This window comes from Mustelus asterias, chromosome 2 (genome assembly GCF_964213995.1).
Source record: "Mustelus asterias chromosome 2, sMusAst1.hap1.1, whole genome shotgun sequence".
In the NCBI taxonomy this organism is placed as follows: Eukaryota; Metazoa; Chordata; class Chondrichthyes; order Carcharhiniformes; family Triakidae; genus Mustelus; species Mustelus asterias.
The window spans coordinates 65,029,971-65,051,669 of record NC_135802.1 but is presented as its reverse complement, the minus strand read 5'-3'; the positions used below and the strand labels follow the sequence as shown (position 1 = coordinate 65,051,669).

The following is a 21,699-nucleotide window of genomic DNA, read 5'->3' as shown; positions in this document are numbered from 1 at the left end:
ACATCCTTCCCTCCAAATTCATCCATGGTCTCGTTCCAATCCAAGTCTGCAATCTCCTTCTCCCCATTTCTTGGCTTTATCTAATTTTCCAGTATGTGTCTTCCCCTCTCAGGCCTCCTCACATCATCGATAGTGAATTTTTTAATGACGATGCCTTCTTCTTTGGAATTATCTTCTCAATCTTCTAATTTAGCCTAATTCTTCCTGTTGTCAAAAACCTCTTTGAAGCATAACTTTTCGAACTTACCTTTGGTTTGCTCCCTTCAACCTACTTCCATTTGCTCCTTGATGTCTGATTTTCCTCTCTCCCTCTCACAATAATGCACAGTGTGCTTTTTAATTTCCTGTCTCCTAATGTGACTTAGCCATTGGATTGGGACGTGCCTAAAAGAGGCTTAAAATTCTTCTGTCCAGGTGACAATTATTTCCAAATTTACACTGAACCGCAGATCTTGTATGAATATTAGATTATTGGCTTTTTCAGTTTTGCTGTATAAGATCTGTAAAGTTGTGCATGAATAATGCTCAGAAGTGAAAATTTAACATTGCTTATCACGGATTGTTATCAAGCATTCTTCATAAAATGCTCATATAGCATTGTTCCATTATTTATTAAAAAAGGATCTCTTAAGCTGAAAATGAAAAGTAAATTATTTCTCTGCCTCATTAGGTAGTGTGGAAATAATTCAATTTCCAGGGGATTTTGTATAATTTCATTCCCACAGGTTTGGAATCATACCCTTATTCTAAATGCTAATATGTTTCTCTCAGTCTGTGTAAAGTTCAAATGACAACTTGTGTGACATAGAATGAAAATTACTTACTATCTCCTTGACAACGTAGTGGACCGACTGTAAGCTTTGCTTCAGATCCTGAGCGGCTAGTGTCTCCAACTAATACCTGGCTTACAGGAAGATGACTTTTATACGCAAGAAGTCCAGTATCCTTCCTCCTGAAAAAAAAACATTGACAAGAAGAAATATAGATTATTATGCCTGAAAATGTCTGCTTATGTAGACTGAAACTATAGCAATACTTGTTGCATATTTCTGGACAGGAACAACTTAAAAGGGTAGGTGTCTTGGTAAACATTTTATATTTGCCTCCAAACAAAGAATGAAATTGTTAAAACTGCCTTCGAAGTTGTATGTGACATCATTATAATGAAAACTATATGTGCTTGGTTCATTATTTTCTCCCACTAAAAAACATTTGTCAACATATTTTTCCATTCTTTTTCATGTTGGACAACTCGCTCCAATCATTCAGCTGATATGTTGCACAATAGACTGCAATCTTCTGCCTCTCACTCCAGGATTACAATCTCCTTAATTTATGGACAGAGGTCTCACCATGTCAACACTTCTCTTGCTCATTTTCAGGGAGAGCCAGAAGATTAATAAAAACATAGTTCATAGCCAAGGAGATGGAGCTCCAATGTGATGGTGAAAAAGATGTGAGGATCTGGTATCTAATGATGAAACACTCTCGGCAGCCCAGGGCATTCGACCCAAAAGGCTAGGAAAGAGAACCGATGACTTTACTTGTGCATCATCTGCATTCAGTCCAAATATGCACCTTGCATATTTATATTTCTGGTGCAAGTGGATGCATCAAGTAATATATCATCCCCTTCATTCCCACATTTTCAACATACTTGTTAAAAACCTGAGTTCTCACCCTTGCCCACGTGCCACTGCCCAATATAAAATGGCAGTGGCAGCAGATTGAGGGCCTTATTTGGGCAACACTTTGCCCATTAAGACCCTCAGTAGGCCACAGAGTGGGTGGGCTGGTGAGCACATTAACCTCACCTAATTCCATATTGTGGCCACTGTGTTGGGCTTGGCGGGAAGATGATGGGTTTGCTAGCAGGCATATCCTTCATTCCCACACCTCCCCCCACTCCCCCGCCCCCCGCTCCATGTCGAAAAGCATAGACAATGCTAATGCATGGTATTTTCAATCAAGTTTGGTAAGGTTCCCTGTGGTAGACCAATAAGGTCAGAGAATGTGGAGTCAGAAGACAAGTTGGAGAATGGACTGTGAGCTAGCTGGCTTCAAGACAGAAAGGAGAAGGTTGGAGTAAAGCATAGTTACTCAGAGTTGCAGAAGGTGGGAAGGGAAGTGGTGTTCCACAGGAATCAGTATTGGGACTACTGCTGTTAAAAAATTGTCATGAATGATTTGTACTTTTGTATTAAAAACATAAGACTAACTTTGTGCATGACACTAGAATGGGGATGGGGGAGGGGGGTGCAGAATAGTCAATACTGAGGAGGGTTGCAATACATTACAGGAAACCATTAATAACCTTGCAGGATGCAAAAATAATTGGAAATTGAAACACAGATAAGTATGGTATTGTACATTTTGACAGGAAGGTCACTTAGTACCTGGAGAGTGCAGCTCTGGGGTAAAGGAACAAAGGGATTTCAGAGTGTAAATGCACCAATCACTAAAATAAACTTGCAAAGTCATAAAATAAGCAAACCAAGCACTAAACTTTAGTTCTAGAGATATAGGAGATGGATTTTCATGGAGTTAGGGTGACTCCATGGAGGGATGAAAATGACAGCTAGGACCCAATCCAGGATTTCCCTATTCTCAGGGCTACTGATTTTCATTAGTGCTGCAGGGTTGGTTAAGGTTAGGAACTCACATCTTATATTCCCAACCTGGCCACCTCCATTATGAATAGAATAGAATAGAGCCCCTACGGTGCAGGAAAAGGTCATTTGGCCTTTCGAGTCTGCACTGACCACAATCCCACCCAGGCCCTATCCCCATAACCCCATGTATTTACCCTGCTAGTCCCCTGACACTAAGGGGCAATTTACCACGGCCAATCAACCTAACCCGCACATCTAGAGTATGCCTATCCCTTATGGGTATAGGCATACCGTGGTCCCTGAAATTTTCATGGAGTTGAGCTAGTTTTTCCAAGAATTGTGGTTCACAGCATCTTAGAGGTGTCATGAACCATAGTCTTCATGAGAGGATCTTTCAAAATGTAAGTTGTCAGTATTTTCAAACCAGAGATCGATAGATTTGAAGATATAAATGACATCAAGGGATCATAAAATCATAGAATCCCTACAGTCCAGAAGGAGGCCATTCGGCCCATCAAGTCTGCATCGACTCCCCGACAGATCATCTTATCTAGGCCCTATCCTTGGTAAACCCACGTATTTACTCCGCTAGTCATTCTCGCCTTCATATTTTGGGACACTAAGGGACAATTTAGCATGGCCAATCCACCTAACCTGCGCTTCTTTGGACTGTGGGAAGAAACTAGAGCACCCATGGGGAAACCCACACAAAACACAGGGAGAACTTGGAAACTCTATACATACAGCCAAAATTGAACCTGGGACCCTGGCACTTTGAGACAGCAGTGCTAACCACTATGCCATCATGATGTCCACTATGGGGATAGGGTGGGTGGATGGCATTGAGGTAAAAGATCAACCATGATCCAGTTAATTGGCAATGTAGACCCGAGGGGCCAAATGGATTACTCTTGCTCCTATGTTCCTAAGTTAGATTCAAAATCTTTTACCCACGCCCTACATGCCGCTTCACCTACTCTCCTTGGCCTCTTATATGGTGACAATAGAATGTGTTAAAAAGCTTTAAAAAACAGGAATTAATTCATAACCTTCCACTTTCTTAAAAGAAATCATTTCACTGCAGGCTGAAAATAAAGGCAATCGTCCAGTCCCTTTAAAGTATCAACAGCTGAAACTGCAAGCACTTGAAACCTCTTTATCCTGTGTAAATAAACATTGTGTAATTGTCATAAGGAATCAGACAGGCAGAACTATTAATTAAGCACCATTTCCCTGGAGCTCAGCTGTTTCAGCAGTCTGATGGCCATCTGGGCTCTTAGGCTTAATTGACATTAAGCCCATACAATTGAAATGTAGGTAAATTAAGCTGAAACTGGATCTGACTTTGCTGCAATTCTGGTTGCCATGTTATAAAAAGGACACAGAGACATTCCAGAGGATGCAGAGAAGATGTACAAGGTTCAGAAATGCATGGGTGTACATATCAGAAAAAAATTGGCAGGCTGGAATTGAATAAAAGAATGCTGAGGGGTGACCTAATAGAGATCTTCACTATCATTTATAGTTTTGATCGAGTGGATGCAGGGGGAACATTTCTGTATGTTGAAAAATAACCAGCTAAATGTCAACAATAAGCAATCACTTCTTAACTCTTCACAGACCCAACCACCAATCAAATAAATTGGCCTTGTGGTATCATCGCTAGACTATTAATCCAGAAACTCAGCTCTTTTAATCCCACCACGGCAGATGGTGGAATTTAAATTCAATTTAAAAAAAAAATGGAATTAAGAATCTACTGATGACCATGAAACCATTGTCGATTGTTGGAAAAACCCATCCGGTTCATTAATGTCCTTTAGGGAAGGAAATCTGCTGTCCTTACCTGGTCTGGTCTACATGTGATTTCAGAGCCACAGCAATGTGGTTGTCTCAACTACTCTCTGAACAAGGGCAACTAGGGATGGGCAATAAATGCTGGCCAGCCAGTGACGCCCCATGTCCCACGAATGGATAAAAAATAAATTACCCCACTTGGGGCTGCTGACATATCTTAAAGCTGTGCCATCATGACTGGCTTGCACCTCCCTCACAGGACTTCCCACCAGAACAATTTGCCTTTCAGATACCCTTTCTGATGGGATGCAGTACTTGCCTATCCATACCCTCTGCTCTTTGACAAATTGATTCGATCTCAGACCTTTACTCCTCAGTTAGTGCAATGCACTGAGGGGTGCAAAAGATGATAGAAGGGACGGAGCCATGTGACATGGGCCTCTGGCTTGTGGAACTAGTAATATTGCCTTGTTGAACTGCACAGTCTCAGCTTGCTGTTTACCATCTGACGAGCAGCCTCACAAAAAAGGAGTACAGCACAGGTGGAACACCTGGCCTCGTCTACACTGCTTTTGTTGGAAGGTCTGTGTCATCACCTACGAGACTGATTCATCTCTGCGTTCCTTTCTCGTGAGAAGTCAACACCACCAGAAAATTAATTCTACATTGGTTTTCAGCTGATTGACTGCCATGCAGGAATACCTCATTGGATTTTGGTTCTGGACTCTGGAAGCTGTATGAAACAATATATTCTTTTTGCCTCTGTGGCCTCTGTATTGTAAATCTTTCTTCTCTCTGTCCCTCTCTTTACAGTTTGAAGGTGAGGGGGATCCCAAACTCTCTTTTCACGTTTTGAGTGCATGCAAATGAACTAACCTTTTCAGTTCATCCTATCTTGGGTTTGCTCTGGGGTTATTAATGGAACATTTGATTGCAAAGGGTTTGGGAAAAACACCATCGCTTATAAAGAGGGAAATAAATTAAAACACCTTTCTGTTTATGGATGGTTGGTGAGAGGAAAAATTCATGCTCTTTAAATTATCCCTCTCATGTCCATATTATAAACAACTTTAAAGTTCATGGGGGGGATTTTCCCATCCTGCCCGCCACTGGAATTGTAGCAGACGGTGGGGGGGTGGGGGGCGCGGGGGGGGTGCGGGGGAGGGGCATGGGGGGTGGGGGCGCGGGGGGGGTGGGCGGACCTTACAAAGGTCCGTTGACCTCTGGCGGGATTTTCCAGTTTTGGGGCGAACACGTCTGGAAAATCCCTTCTTGTGTGTCTTAATCGTGGATCCCAAACATATACATTGACTTACAAAAATCATTTGAAGAATGAAAGGCAATAAATCGAAATGACACCGAAAAACTGTTTTCCAGTATTGTAATGTTTAGTTCATTAGATTCACTTACCTGTTATTTTGTTAAATGTGCTTAAATTGATTTCCAGATTGCAGTGTTACACTGTGTAAAGTTTCCTGCATCAATATTCTTTGGACATTTAGTTAATGTATTTTAAACTCTTATTTACTATTATTGTTAAATTGAATGCTTCAATAGCTACATAGTTGCACGGATTTCAAATATAGTCAAAGGAGGACACAGGGCGAAGTGCATTGATTCACATATGCTTTGCTCCCTGCGCCAATGCGGGTACGCAAAATATTCACAAGAAGCATTTGGTTGTTAATGTATTTCTGAATCAACAAAAGCAAAGCAGACACTGAAATGCACAGCTCTGGCTTTCAACCATCAGAGACAACTAAACACAACTGTTATGACAGGATATCAAGCTGCAATTTATCTTCATTCAAAAATTGCTTTCATATTAATTGCTGATTTTTCACTTTAGATAGAAGTACAATGTATCAAATGTTAAACTACCAACAGATTAAACTTTGAAAAAGTCATCTGGGCCTGGTCTTCTTTTCCATTTCTGCCTGTTATAACTTGGGAGCAAACAAATTGTGCATCTCAAAAGATTGTGGAATGTTGGGCATAAGTGAGTTTCCCAATAAATTATAATATGTCAAAGTAGCTTTGATCTTTCTTGTCCATCTACTAAATCCTTCATTTGAAAAGGTCTGTGGTCTCAAATTGGCATTGCTTGCGACACTAAAATGCAAGTATCCTCCAATTGCACTTGTTCAGAATTATGGGGGTTTGAGGGGGATGCAGAGCAGGGTGTTGCCCAACCATAATTTCCTTTAAGAAAGTAGTGGTGAGTTTCCTTCTTGAAACATTGCAGTCCTGTGGTGTAGGTGCATTCACAATGCTGTTGGATGGGGGAATTCCAGGATTTTGACCAAGTGTCGGTGAAGGAACGGTGATGTAGATCCAGTTCAAGATGGTGCGGAAGGAAATTTGATGGTGGTAGTGCTCCCATGAATCTTTTGCTCGTGTTTCTCGTGTTGCTGAAAGAGCCTTGGTGAGTTGCTGCAATGCATCTCGTAGATGACATGCAATGCTGCCACTATGCATCAGTTGTGGAAGGAGTGCAAATCAAGTGGACTGCTTTGTCCTGGATGGTATCAAGTTTTTTGAGTGTTGCTGTAGCTACACTCATCCAGGCAAGCGGAGAACATTCCATCACACTCCTGACTTGTGCTTTGTAGGTGGACAGGCTATGCAGAGCCAGGAGCTGAGTTACTCACCACAGAATTCTCAGCCTCTGACCGATTTATATGGCTGGTCCAGTTCAGCTTTAGGTTAATGGTAACCCCCAGGATGTTGATAGTGGAGGTTTCAGCAATGACAATGAAGTCAAGGGGAGATGGTTAGATTCTCTTTTATTGGAGATGATTATTGTCTGACATTTGAGTGGAATAAATGGTACTTGCCACTTATTAACCCAAGCCTGAATGTTGTCCAGCTCTTGCTGCATACAGACACAGACTGCTTCAATATCTGAGGAGTCATGAATGTGACTGAACATTGTGCAATCATCATCAAAACCTCCAATCTTATGGTTGGTCGTTGATGAAACTGCTGGAAATGGTTCGGCCTGAAACACTACCCTGGGAAACTCCTCAACAAGTTCCATCCCACCATCAGACTCACCATGGACTACTCTCCAGAATCGGTTGCATTCTTGGACACACGCATCTCCATTAAGGATGGTCACCTCAGCACCTCACTGTACCGCAAGCCCACGGATAACCTCATGATGCTCTACTTCTCCAGCTTCCACCCTAAACATGTTAAAGAAGCCATCCCCTACGGACAAGCCCTCCGTATACACAGGATCTGCTCGGATGAGGAGGATCGCAACAGACACCTCCAGATGCTGAAAGATGCCCTCATAAGAACAGGATATGGCGCTCGACTCATCGATCGACAGTTCCGACGCGCCACAGCGAAAAACCGCACCGACCTCCTCAGAAGACAAACATGGGACACGGTGGACAGAGTACCCTTCATCGTCCAGTACTTCCCCGGAGTGGAGGAGCTATGACATCTTCTCCAGAGCCTTCAACGTGTCATTGATGAAGACGAACATCTCGCCAAGGCCATTCCCACACCCCCACTTCTTGCCTTCAAACAACCGCACAACCTCAAACAGACCATTGTCCGCAGCAAACTACCCAGCCTTCAGGAGAACAGTGACCACGACACCACACAACCCTGCCACAGCAACCTCTGCAAGATGTGCCAGGTCATCGACACGGATGCCATCATCTCACGTGAGAACACCATCCATCAGGTACACGGTACATACTCTTGCAACTCGGCCAACATTGTCTACCTGATACGCTGCAGGAAAGGATGTCCCGAGGCATGGTACATTGGGGAAACCATGCAGACGCTACGACAACGGATGAATGAACACCGCTCGACAATCACCAGGCAAGAGTGTTCTCTTCCTGTTGGGGAACACTTCAGCGGTCACGGGCACTTGGCCTCTGATCTTCGGGTAAGCTTTCTCCAAGGCGGCCTTCATGACACATGACAGCGCAGAGTCGCTGAGCAGAGACTGATAGCCAAGTTCCGCACACATGAGGACGGCCTCAACCGGGATCTTGGGTTCATGTCACACTTTCTGTAACCCCCACAACTTGCCTGGACTTGCAAAATCTCACTAACTGTCCTGTCTGGAGACAATACACATCGCTTTAACCTGTGCTTAATGCTCTCTCCACTCACATCATCTGTACCTTTAAGACTTGATGACCTGTAAAGACTCGCACTCCAATCATTATTTTGTAAATTGAGTTTGTGTCTTTATATGCCCTGTTTGTGAACAGATCTCCCACTCACCTGATGAAGGGGCAGCGCTCCGAAAGTTAGTGGCTTTTGCTACCAAATAAACCTGTTGGACTTTAACCTGGTGTTGTGAGACTTCTTACTGTGTTTACCCCAATCCAACGCCGGCATCTCCACATCATAACTCCTCAACGGGCAGGGACTGAGATAATTGATAGCCATAAACTACTTCCTCTGTGCTAGGTATGACTCCAATTTGTGGAGAGGTTTTCTCCAGATTCCCACTGAATTCAGTTCTTCTTGGACTCCATTAAAGAGTCGCTTTGATGTCAAGGGCAGTCACGCTCACCTCACTCTTGAGTTCAGCTCCTTTGTCCATGTGTGAATCAAGGTCAGGAACTGAGTGGCCCTGGCAGAACCTAAACTGAGTGTTAATGGGCCAGTTATTTCAGAATAAGAGCCACTTGATAGCATTGATGAAGACACCTTTCATCACTTTACTGATAATCGAGAGTGGACTGATGGGCCACAACTGGTCAGGTTGGATTTGTCCAGCTTCTTGTCGAGAGGAGATACCGAGGCAATTTTCCACACTGTTGGGTTATTGTCAATGTTGTAGCTGTGCTGGAATAGCTTGGCTTGGGGAGCTGCAAGTTCTGGAGCACAAGTCTTCAGTACTACAACTGGAATATTGTCAGGGCCCATTGCCTTTGCCTTACCCAGTGCCTTCAGCCATTTATTGATATCATGTGGAGCAAAGGAAATTGGCTGAAGACTGACATCTGAGATCTTGGGGACCACAGGAGAAGGCCGAGATGGATCATCCATCCTTCTGGCAGACAATGGTTGCAAATGCCCCTGTCTTTGGCACTGATGTGCTGGGCTCCCCCATCATTGAGGAGAGGGATATTTGTGGAGTCTCCTCCTCCAGTTAGTTGTTTAATTGTCCACCACCATTCATGTCTGTATGTGACAGGACTGCAAAGCTTAGGCATGTCAACTACGACTCTCACCAACCTTTACAGTTGCACCATAGAAAGCATTCTTTCTGGTTGTATCACAGCTTGATTTGGTTCCTGCTCTGCCCAAGACCTCAAGGAACTACAAAAGGTCATGAATGTAGCCCAATCCATCACGCAAACCAGCCTCCCATCCATTGACTCTGTCTACACTTCCCGCTGCCTTGACAAAGCAGCCAGCATAATTAAGGACCCCATGTATCTCGGACATTTTCCCTTCCGCCTTCTTCCGTCAGGAAAAAGATACAAAAGCCTGAGATCACGTACCAACCGACTCAAGAACAGCTTCTTCCCTGCTGCTGTCAGACTTTTGAATGGACTTACCTTGCATTAAGTTGATCTTTCTCTACATCCTAGCTTTGAATGTAACACTACATTCTGCACTCTCTCATTTCCTTCTCTATGAATGGTATGTTTTGTCTGTTTGGCGCGCAAGAAACAATACTTTCAGTGGATGTTAATACATGTGACAATAATAAATCAAATCAAATCAAAGGTTGATCTAACCTGCACATCTTTGTTCTGTGGAAGGAAACCCTGATTAACCCACAGGGTTAATGCGCAAACTCCACACAGACAGTTACCTAAGGCTGGAATTAAACCCGGGTCCCTGGTGCTGAGGCAGCAGTGCTAACTACTGTGACACCGTGACACCCAACAATTCATTTCTATTGCATGAAGATTTCAGAATTTCAGATGTTCAAATTGTGGGTTCTGCTGGCAGGGAAATTACAGGCTATTGCCACAAACTGAGGCATAAATGTGAGAATGGTTAATTTACTCACCATTGTTTGGCATCAGCATCACAATTGCAGTAATACTTCGGATTGGTGCAATTTCGTTCAATCCCACAAGCACATTTCTGTATCCCAGGACCGGAACCTCCCCAGTAGTAATGCTTCTCGTTTCCTCTTCCTATCCACCAAGTATATGGATTGCCAGCTGCAAATATACCAAAACAGACATGCTGAATAAATGTTGATAAATAAATGTTGAAGACTTGATTGATTATCCTACCAGGAATATATTGACTGGGCTAGTACCAGAAGAAACAATTCTTTTGTAAAGCTAATATCACAACTTGACTCCACTGTTTTTACATTAGACTTTTCGAGAACCAAGTCTGTTGCACTCTACAGGCCCGATTTTACCATTTTGATTCTAAGTGCTGAATCTGGGCGCAATTCAGATCCGACTTGTAAAACTGTTCTCAGGCGCCCCCATACACACTTAGCCTGAAAAAAAATTGCGAGTCTGAATCGCGCTGTGGGCGGGGCTTATCACGCCTGAAATGCTGCTCCGATCGGAGCTTTGAACTGCACATGCGCAGTGAAAAAAAGTTTGAAAAAACGCTCCTATGTCACATTGTTCCCAGGCCGCAAAAAGTGGATAAAGCGGCCCAGGAGCAAAAACGGGAGCAATGGTCCCCACAGACATCACCCCACCCCCACAACATAACTGTCCCCCTTATCCACCCAACCCCCCCACTACTCAGACTGATCGTGGCCTTCTGCCTCCCTTTCCCCCCCACCGATCGCCTGCAGAGTGGCAGCTGTCCCCCCCGGCATCCCCCCCACTCCTCCCAGCAGAGATCCATCTGGCTTCCCTCTCCCCCACCAGAGAACGATCTGGCCTCCCGCCTCCCTCACCAAAGAATGATCGGGCCTCCCTCCGCCCCGCACCCCCCATCCCCTCCCCAGAGAGAGATGTGGCCTCCGTCCTCCTCCCCCGCCTCCCCCTCCCACCTGAGAGAGATCTGGCCTCCCTCCTCCCTCCCTTCCACCAGAGAACGATCTGGCCTCCCTCCTCCACACCCTCCTCACCAGATCACCTGATCCACCTCCCTCCATCCCCCCTATCACCGATCTGAGTCAGAGAGCCGTTGGAAGCTCTGAACGTACCTCTTCAGAAGCTGGAGGGCCCGAAACAGATCTTTGCCAAGTATGTCTGTTTCGCGCTGAATCTGGACGCACGAACGTGATGGTAAAGGGGGAAATGCTGGTAAAGTTGGGTGGGCAGCCCATTAATTCAATTTAAATGCATGCAAATGCGTTTAAATCGCCGTTGCGCCCGTTTCGGGCGCAGTTCGGATCACGGCCATTTTCGGGCCTTGGTAAAGTGGGCATCTGCACGGACGCTCGAGCGCAACGCAATGGTAAAATCGGGCCCTACATGTCCTGTAACGCAGGGCATTACAAGGCTGACTGTCAACATTATTTATTTTTAAGAGATACAGTGACAAATATTTGGTTGGAGGTTTGCACTGTAATATTGAGAAGTCAGGATGCTTTGGAAATCTCTCGCCCAAAAAGCTGATCAGACTAGATCTATTGAAAATTTTTAAATGGAGACTGCTAGATTTTTGACAGGCAGCGGTGTCAAGGGTTGCAGAAGAAAGAAGTTAAGATACAGATCTAACTGAATAATGGAACATGAGGCTGAATGACCTTCTCCTGTTCCAATGCTTTCACAAATTCACAGGAATGAAGTTTTAACTCCTTTTAGGAGCTGTAACAATTCAGAAGTTGATTTGCAGCTGAAACGTACCATTATTCAGAGATTAGTTTGCGAGATAAAAATTTCATGTTACGATAGAAAAATGAGTTCATAGGCTAAGGAGTACACAATTAAAACAAGCTTTTCTCAATGCATTGTTCAAAGTCATTTTTGAGTTGATATTTGTTCATTTAAAAAAAGAAACTTGTCCCCACCCTCTATGCAGATTCGGAAGTTTTGTAAGTAATTGGAAAACGGATTCCTTCATGTGTAAGGAAGAGAGGGCATTACACAGATGATAAAAATGGTTGTGTATTTAAAAACAGATGACACAAGGATATTTTAACGTCTGCAACTGAAAAATGATAAAAACATCCCAGCATTATTTCATAGTGCTACAAATTGAGAACTCCGTCGTGATAATGTGGCTAAATATATGTGAAGAACTTAAAATGCATGGTTCAAAACTCTATAAAGAAAAAATTTACATCTCCAAACGTATTTCATCTGTGAGCTAAGCCAAAGCACTAACAGATTATTTTATTTGATGTACAGTCAATATCATATATGTTTAAACCTGAAATTCATTTGTATACTGCAAGATTCCATCAACAGAAAATGAATGAATAGCCACATCAGCTGTTATTTTCTGTGATTAGCTTAAGGAAGGATGATGGTAAAAGAACATGAGAAGAACTTGCACATTTCAAAACAGGGTGGCAGGGTGGTACCGAGGTTAGCACTGCTGCCTCATTGCGCCACTGACCCGGGTTCGATGCCTGGCTTGGGTCACTGTCTGTGGGGATTCTGTACCTTCTCCCTGTGTATGTGTGGGTTTTTTCTGAGCACTCCAGTTTCCTCCGAAAGATGTGCTGGTTTGAGGCATTGGCCATGCTAAATTCTCCCTTAGTGTAGGTGCCAGAATGTGGTGACTAGGGGATTTTCACAGTAACTTCATTGCAGTGTGAATGTAAGCCTACTTGTGACACTAATAAATAAACTTTAAAAACAAAGATCTGTGACTATGAGCTCTTTTACATTCACCTGAGCTAGCAGATGTGGCCCCAACTTAATTACACATCTGGAAGGCAATAGCTCCAACAATGCAGCTCTACCTCATATTGCACTGGAATGTCAGCCTGGAGTGGGACTTGTGTCCACAAATGGAGGGGGTGGCATTCATCCCTGAATTGCATGATACTACACTAGTTATCTCAGGGAATCAAGGGTTCAGGGAAAGGGCAAGAAGGTGGACGTGAAGAATGTTGGATCAGCCATGATCCTATTGAATGTGGGAGCAGGCTTGCGGAACCGAACAGCCTATTCCTGCTCCTATTTCTTCTGGTCTTAAAGCAGCTGCACGTTGAGAATGTGAAATGCCTTGTAGTGCGGCTTGTATCCACAACCAGAGAGGGCAGCATTCATGCCTGAATTGCATGATGCTACACTGGTTATCTCAAAGCACCTTGAGAATTTGAAATGCCTTACTACTCATGTGGGCCACATCATGAAAGATAAAGGTCCTCCTCACCAAATGATGCAATCCCTTATATTCAGTAAAAGCCAGCTAAGCAATAGAATTTTGTGACCCAAACTTCTGGTAATGCCCAGTAAAAGCCTGCTGGTTAATCTTAAAGCTTGTGGGGATTCAGTGTCTATTTTAGGTATGGATATAGAATTGGCTGAAAAAAACAGAAATCAGTAGATAATTGTACAGGAGAGGGGATAGAAGAGGGGATGGGAAAAACTAAGTGGGATTGATGCTTGAATCACCACCACTAATTTACACAAATGACCTAAAGGACTTAAAAACCCAATATAAAGTGATCAAATTTTGAAGTTTGCAGATGATACCAAAGTACACCAGACAGGTGACTGGAAGAAGCAGCGCTGAAATTACTTGATGATCAAAAACTGCAAATGGGCAGGACAATGTCAGATGAAGATCAACAAAGACTGTCATGAAAATGGACAACAGTTTCACCAACTAACTACAGGGATGTTGAACATTTTAGAGAAGCCCTGTGCTTTTTAAAGAAATACAAGTAGAGACACTGATCAAAAGATGGCTGAACTGTAAAGTGACCACTTTCTGCAAAATTCCAAAGTGCTTTATGCTTCCTGTCTGAAGGAACATGGAATTTTGCACTTTAAGAGGTGTCAAGACTCAAACAGAGTTATTTGAAAGGAAATTATGGAAAATGCAAAGGGCCGGACTTTAATCTGCTGAAGACAATGGTGACTGTTTCCTACATCCCAACAGACATACAAAAACCCATCTCCTGTTGATCTCAGACTGTGTCAAAAGATTTCTGAGTTAAAAGCAAGATAGACTTTGGATGCAAAACGTGCCAATTGAATTCCCTTCTGTGAATACAAAGAGAAACGAGTTGAAGACGAGTGTAATGCGTGGCAGTGGCAGAAGCAAGAAGCAAGATCTGTCTTCAATCACCGTTGTGGTAGGTGATCTCTCTCTCTCTCTTGCTGAAGGCAAGTTGTCTAGCAGGCAGGCAGCAAGCAGAAAGAAGCAGGACAGCCCCTTCAGTTCCCCAGCAAAGACAAGTAGGTGATCTCTCCCTCTGGGAACAAGGAAACAAGTGTCTCCAGCAGACTGCAAAACTGTCAAAGTCAGCTCCAGAGTTCTACCAAAGTTGTCGAAATAATAACCATAACATACCACCATCTATGCCTCACAGACAAGCCAAGGACTGATTCAATATGTTATTTTTAACTCATATTTGGGTTCTTACCGTGCTTATTTCTGATTTCTGTGTGTGGCATCTTTTAATATTTTTCCTCAGGTTTTAGAAATTAACAAATTTACTTTGACCCAAGAGAACCTGGTTGGATTGAGTCCTTTAAAAAGTCAATACATTTGGATTGGTAAAATTATCCACAGTGAAAGAATTTTGAAGAAGCTTTTGTTGCAACTAATTCAGGGAGTTGAAAAAGAAGGAAGCCAGCTCATTCCTCCACACACTGTTGTAATATGGCAAATGTACAGGAAAAAATTGATTAAAATAAATACTCTGTCCAAGATATTGTAAAAGCTTTGAAGTTGAAAAAGCCTCAGTGCTTCAAATGCCCAATCAATGTAGAAGAGGATTCAACAAAAACAACAAAGCTTTGAACAACATAATGCTAATAGTAGAATACAAGTCAGAGAAAGTCACAATAAAATTGTGCAAGACTCAGGCCAAACCACGCCTTAGGTCTTGTGTTGACAAATGGTAACTGAGACAAACGGGAGAGTCATTCTATTCAAATGTTTTTCTATGTTTCTAAATAATTATCTAATGCATTGATTAAAGCTGCCTCCCCTTTCAGACAGTGCATTCCAGACGCAAACCACGCACTGTGCGAAAACATTTTTTCTCATATTACATTTGCTTCTTTGGCAAATCATTTTAAATTAGTGCCTCCTTGTTCTTGATCCTTTAACAAGCAGAAATAGTTTCGACCTCGCCATTCTGTCCACACTGCTCATGATTTTGAAAATCTCTATCAAATATAGTCATCGTTTTCTCTTCTCCAAGGAGAAGAATCCCAACCTCTCCAATCTAACCTCATAACTGATGTTTCGCATCCCTAGAACCATTCTTGTAAACCTCAACTGCACTCTCTCCAATGCATTCACATCCTTTCTTAAATGTGGCATCCAGAACTCCAGCTGAGGTCTAACTAGTGTCTTCTATATGTTCAGCATAACCTCCTTGTTCTTGTACTCTATGCCACTATTAATAAAGCATGGGAAACTGTCTGCTTTATTAACTGCTCCTTCAACCCGCTCTGCCACCTTTAATGACTTATGCACACATATATGCAGGTCCCTCTGCTCCTGCACGCACTTTAGAGCTGTACCCCTTATTTTGTACTGGTTATCCATGTTCTTCCTTCAAATATGAATCACCTCGCACTTCTTCATATTTAACTTAATCTGCCACCTATTTGCCCATTCCACCAACTTATCTATGTCCTATTGAAGTTCTATATTTATCCTCCTCACAGTTTACAGTGGCTCCAAGTTTTGTATCATCCACAAACTTTGAAATAGTCCTCTGCACACCAAGGTCTAGATCATAAATATATATCGAGAAAAGCAAGGGTGCCAATACTGACCCTGGGAAACACCACTATAAACCTTCCCACAGCCCAAAAAACGTCCATTAATCCATGAGTTGCTGTTTATTATTACTCAGCCCAATTCTGTACTCACGTTCCTACTGTGCCTTTTATTTCATGAGTTACAACTTTTCTTACAAGTCTGTTGTGCAGCATTGCAGCAGTATCGAAAGCCGTTTGGAAGTCTATATACACCACATCAGCAGCATTACTCTCATCAATGCTCTCTGTTACTTTTTCCAAAAACTCCAGAAAGTTAGTTAAACATGATTTTCCCTTAAGAAATCCACACTGGCTCTGCCTAATAAACTCACATTTTTTCATTTGGTTATTAATTCTATCCCAAATAATTGATTCTTGGCATTGGCACTGCTGGACAAAATAACTGCTGGCTAGCTCACTAGTCAGGGAGGGGGGTAGTAGTTGCAGGGATAGGAAGTAGTCAGGAGGATGGGGGAGGTAGTTGGATAGGAGGCAGGATAGTCGGGGATTGGGAGGTAGTCAGGGGTGGGCTGTCAGGAAGGTTTGGATGGTCCGGGTTGGTGGGGGGAGGGGGGGGGGGGGGGGGGGGCTCAGGATGAGTCACTAACCTAGTTACCCAGAAATTAGAAGTGGTTTAAAAGTGGTTAACTTTTCCTGGGTAACTATTCTGCTGAGAGAATCGGAAACATGCAAATCTCCCACCTCTGCAGAGATCGGAAGATCTGGGCCAACTGAATTTCTCGCTGAAAGAAAATTCAGCAATTTCCTTAATCTTTCAATCTTTTTTTGGGGTTGTCAAAAACTGACCAAGCCCTTATTTTCCAACAGAGAATATCAGTAACTTTAAAGTTGACATTTCATTGTAATTGCTATAAAATTGCTAAGTTTCCTCTTTGCAGCTGAGTTGATCTTCAAACCCTGCAATCTATCCATCCAGTATTCTTATTTTCTCCTTTGCAAAATTCACGGTGTTGTCTCTTCCTCAGCTCACTTCCACTGAAATCCTTACTTGAACTCAATCATACTAGCTTGCCAGTTCACCACAGCAACCTCCTCCAACTCAAAGCTGTTTGCCTTTGGTTTGCTGTCTCTTGCCTCCTGTGCATCTCTCTCTCCACTGCATGAACTATATCAGAGCCTTCAGCCTGAAATGCTCTCCCTGAACATGCTCACCTTGCCATCTCTTTTTTTACCTTTAAAGCTTGCAAATTATTACAGTCCACCTAGCATAGAACTATAAAGACAGAAAATTGGCTCTTCTTCATTCCTATCAACCTCCTTTCAAATCTTTGAACTTCTTGTAGTAAATGAAAATGTGAATCCAAAAGTGATGAAAGACGGCAATAAAATTCTTCTCTCACTTTCGAAAGACATGGAACAGGAGTGTTTGACTGTCTTGTCCCTAAAACATTCCGTTCATGTGTTTTTGTAACTGGATTTTAGTGCCATCAACAACACCGTTCCAAGTAACTCAGTTTTTCTTCATTCTTTCATGGGATGTGGGTGTCACTGGTAAGGCCTGCATTTGTTGCCCATTGGTTCTTCTTCATTCCCTCATAATTTCTCCATCATTGTAATAAAAATCCATTTGATGCCATCATTGTTTCTATACTTTAAAGCAATTCAGTGATTCACATTGAACTGCATTTCACGAGGTAAATTCACATGAAGCTTTTAGTAATAACTTCCCTTCGATTTTCCTCATTAATACGCTATAAATACATTTCAATAATCCTTTCAAGTCTGTTTGGCAACACTTCCACAGCAATACTTACTTTTTATTTATTTTGGCACATAATAATTCTTGTATTTCTTCACTTCTTGCATTATTTTACTGAAAGGCTGGTGACAGTTCAAGCCGACGCATTTTAAATTTGAAATTTATGGACATAGAGCACATTTTCATAGCAAAGCACTCAACATGCTTCATAAAAAGGGACAACCGGCAGTTCAGACACTGAATTCAAATTGTGAAAAGATTTCGATGGCGATCAAAATTTCACAGGTAAAACTTTCACAAGTAAAGCTAACACCTCGTGATTTAGTTTGGCCCTCATGCCTGGGCTGCTGACAGACTACAGAAGGCTCCTGAGAGGCTGGAAAGTGGGCAGTCTCAATGTAGAAAATCTTTACCTTGGGCCTACTACCTCCTTTGCCAAGGGCCATGTTTCGGGTCGAAAGAGGGTCTTCCCCACAAGGCCATGATGCAAACATCAATGATTAGCTAGGACATGGTGCATATGGTTGATTGCACATTCAGTGGAACCCTATTATGGCAAGAGTATGTCTGAAAAGCCTTCTGAGCCACGATCTTGTGTATGGGCAGTTGCTGCTACCTCACCAGACCTGCACTCAGAAACCTCCTCCATTGTGAATAGAATAAATACAGAGCCTTTTTTCAGCCTGACGGCATTGATACAACACCCATATAGATGGAATACAATGGATCTAATAAATAAGCTAAGGTTAGGGCAAGTGAACAGTCACAGATCAATGTTTCATCTTGCGGGGAATTGGCTGTGTTTTAACAGTTTTTCCTGTGGTAGTAAATCGGCAACCAGTTTTACACTTCTGTTGAAGAGGAAAATTGTTCAGGTGTAAAAAAGGCTGCTGATTTATAATCTAGCAAAAAGTGGAAGATGACTAAAATTAAATTTACACCCAATGAGTGAGTGCATCTTTGGCACAGTCAACTCAGAATAATAACATTACATCTGGTGCTTTGCGTCAGTGGCGGACTGGGTAAACCAAATGGGAATGGCAAGAAAGGCTGGCATGGTGAGCACAAAATGAAAATGACCACTGACATAAGTCTGTGAGATGCCGCAACTGTCCCTTCAAATTTTGGAATTTGTTTTGCGACAATAAATGTCTTTTGTTCCGGGGATGTCTTGCATGAGCCCTTGTATTAAGGATGTTCAACACAACTATGGAGTGAGAAAAATATAACGAGGAACCATGCACCAATATTGATTTATTGAATTTTAGCCTGTGAATGACAGCTTCATTTCCCCATTGGAAGGATCCAATCTGCAATCCTAAGACCACATGCCAATGTTGTATGAACAATCATTTTCTTGTCAGGATTTAAAGCTGTTGCTGTATACACAAAATGTGTGTCACCAGCTCCCCAGCTCTCAACAGCTGTCTCTGATGGGAATTAAATAATAAAATCTATCAGCCTCCCTTCAAATCTTTGAACTTCTTGCAGTAAAAGAAAATGTGAATCCCAAAGAGATGAAAGATGGCAATAAAATTATTCCCTCACTTTCGAATGACATGAAACAGCAATGTTTGACTATCTTGTCCCTAAAACATTCCTTTCACGTGCTTTTGCAACTGAATTTTGGTGTCATCAACAACACTGTTCCAAGTAACTGTGTTTCTCTTCACTCTTTCATGGGATGTGGATGTCACTGGCAAGGCCTGCATTTGTTGCCCACCACTAAGTGCCCTTGAACTGTGTGGTTTACTAAGCTACTTCAGTGAGCAGTTACGAGTCAACTGCATTGGTGTGGGCCTGGAGTTACATGTGGGCAAAAGAGGTAAGGACGGTAGATTTCCTTCCTTATAATGAACTAGATGGGTTTTTACAATAATCAATGGTAGTTTCATGGGCACCATTATTAAGACAAGCTTCCAAGTCCAGATTTATGAATTTTAATTAAATTCCACCAGCTGCTTTGGCGGAATTTGAAACTATATCCCCGGAACATTAGCCAAGGCCTCTGGATTACTAGAAATGATATTATTACTTTGCCACTAAGTTTATTAAGTAACACCAAGCTGCTCTATTAATAATGCATTCAGATTTTATATAAAGTTACTTCCATATCCTTGAGATATGATTAATTGTTCATCTTCCCATTATACTGTGCAGGCATAAAACCCATATCTCATTTGTTAAGCAATCCAATTTTGTAAAATGGCTGCCTGATGCCTCCTATTTTGATACAATTCAAAGCCTTATTGCTCAAAGGAAGGAAGCCATTTCCCACCTTCTTGCCTTTGGTTTTACTGTGTTTATCCATTTTAAAGCAAAGCATTATTAAACAATACTTATACTGTAATTTGCTTAATGACACCTTGCAGAATATGGATTTGTCTTGTCAATTCAGTTCCAGTCAACTTGCCAGCTCATTTATAATGAACTGCTTCACTTGTAACATATTCCTTTCGCAGTTATTAGCTGTGCTAATTAAATAAAAATGACGGGATGCTTGCTGCTTCTGAATCGACTTGATATCTGCTAAATATTTTTATAAAATAGAAACTGGCCTCTTCATAAGGGCAACTGTTGGCCAACGTCAAAGAATTATTAAATTCCATAGGTTAAAGCTTGGATTCACTGTCCTATTTCACTGTACGAGATACATAAGGAGGCAGCTGCACATTGCTATTATGATGCACTGATATTAAGTATGTTATAACATAAGAATATAAAAAATTAGAACAGGAATAGGCCTAAGGCCCTTGGAGCCTGCTCCTTTATTCAACGTAATCATGCCTGACCTGATCATAGAAATCACAGGAAAGGTAATGACAGAGTCCATTCAGTCCATCATGACTGTGTTCTTGGCCTCAACTCCATGTACTTGCTTGTTCCCCATCATTTTTGATTCTCCTGCTGTTCAATAATCTGTCACCCTCAACATGAAATATATTCAATGTTCCAGCCTCTACTGCCCCCTGAAGTAGAGAATACCAAAGGTCAAGACTCTTTGAGCGAAGAAATTCCTTGTTATTTCCTCTTAAATAGGTGAACGCTTATTCTGAAACTATTCCCTGTATTTCTAACTTTACCCACAAGGGGAAACACCATCTCAGCATATACACTGTCAAGTCCCCTCAGAATTTTACAGAGGACAGATTACTGTCCCCAAACTAAAGGTCAGCCTCCACCTTGCTGTCCTGCAGCAACATAATAGTGGGGCTGCTTTAATTGTGGGAATTCGGCACCAACAGGGAGCAAGTACCATTCGAGAGTGTTTCTGCTAATCTGATTGGCTAGAAAATCTGTAGTCCCAACAGCACCAGAAGAGAGAACCAGCCACTCCTGAGACTACAAGCAGTCCCAATCAAATGAAGAAAAAGAAGATGGACTTTGGGCGAGTGTCTGCCTGGAGTTTGTACGTTCTCCCCATGTCTGCGTGGGTTTCGCCTGGGTGCTCCGGTTTTCACCCACAGTCCAAAGATGTGCAGGTTAGGTGGATTGGCCATGCTAAACTGTCCTTTAGTGTCCCAAGATGTGTAGGTTAGTGGGATTAGTGGGGTAAAGATGCAGGGTTACAGGGATCGGGCCTGGGTAGGATGCTCTGTCGGAGAGTCAGTGCAGAGTCAATGGGCTGAATGACCTTTGTCTGTACTATAGGGATTCCATGATCCTATTCTATGACATTTTTAATACTCGTTTATTAATATAGACTTTGAAAGTGCTGTGAGAATAAGATTATTGTGTGCTTCTTAGGCCA

The 21,699-nt window shown here is 42.4% G+C and overlaps 1 protein-coding gene across 1 annotated transcript in view; it reads right to left on the bottom strand.

Moving 5' to 3' along the window:
* Positions 1-21,699, bottom strand: part of LOC144508500 (contactin-associated protein-like 2) — a 1,535,312-nt gene that overhangs the window by 398,459 nt on the left and 1,115,154 nt on the right. The window contains exons 15-16 of the mRNA XM_078236477.1: positions 10,414-10,570; positions 825-952 (exon numbers count right to left, since the gene is read on the bottom strand). Coding sequence (XP_078092603.1) covers positions 825-952; positions 10,414-10,570 — 285 coding nt within the window. The remainder of the gene's footprint in view (positions 1-824; positions 953-10,413; positions 10,571-21,699) is intronic.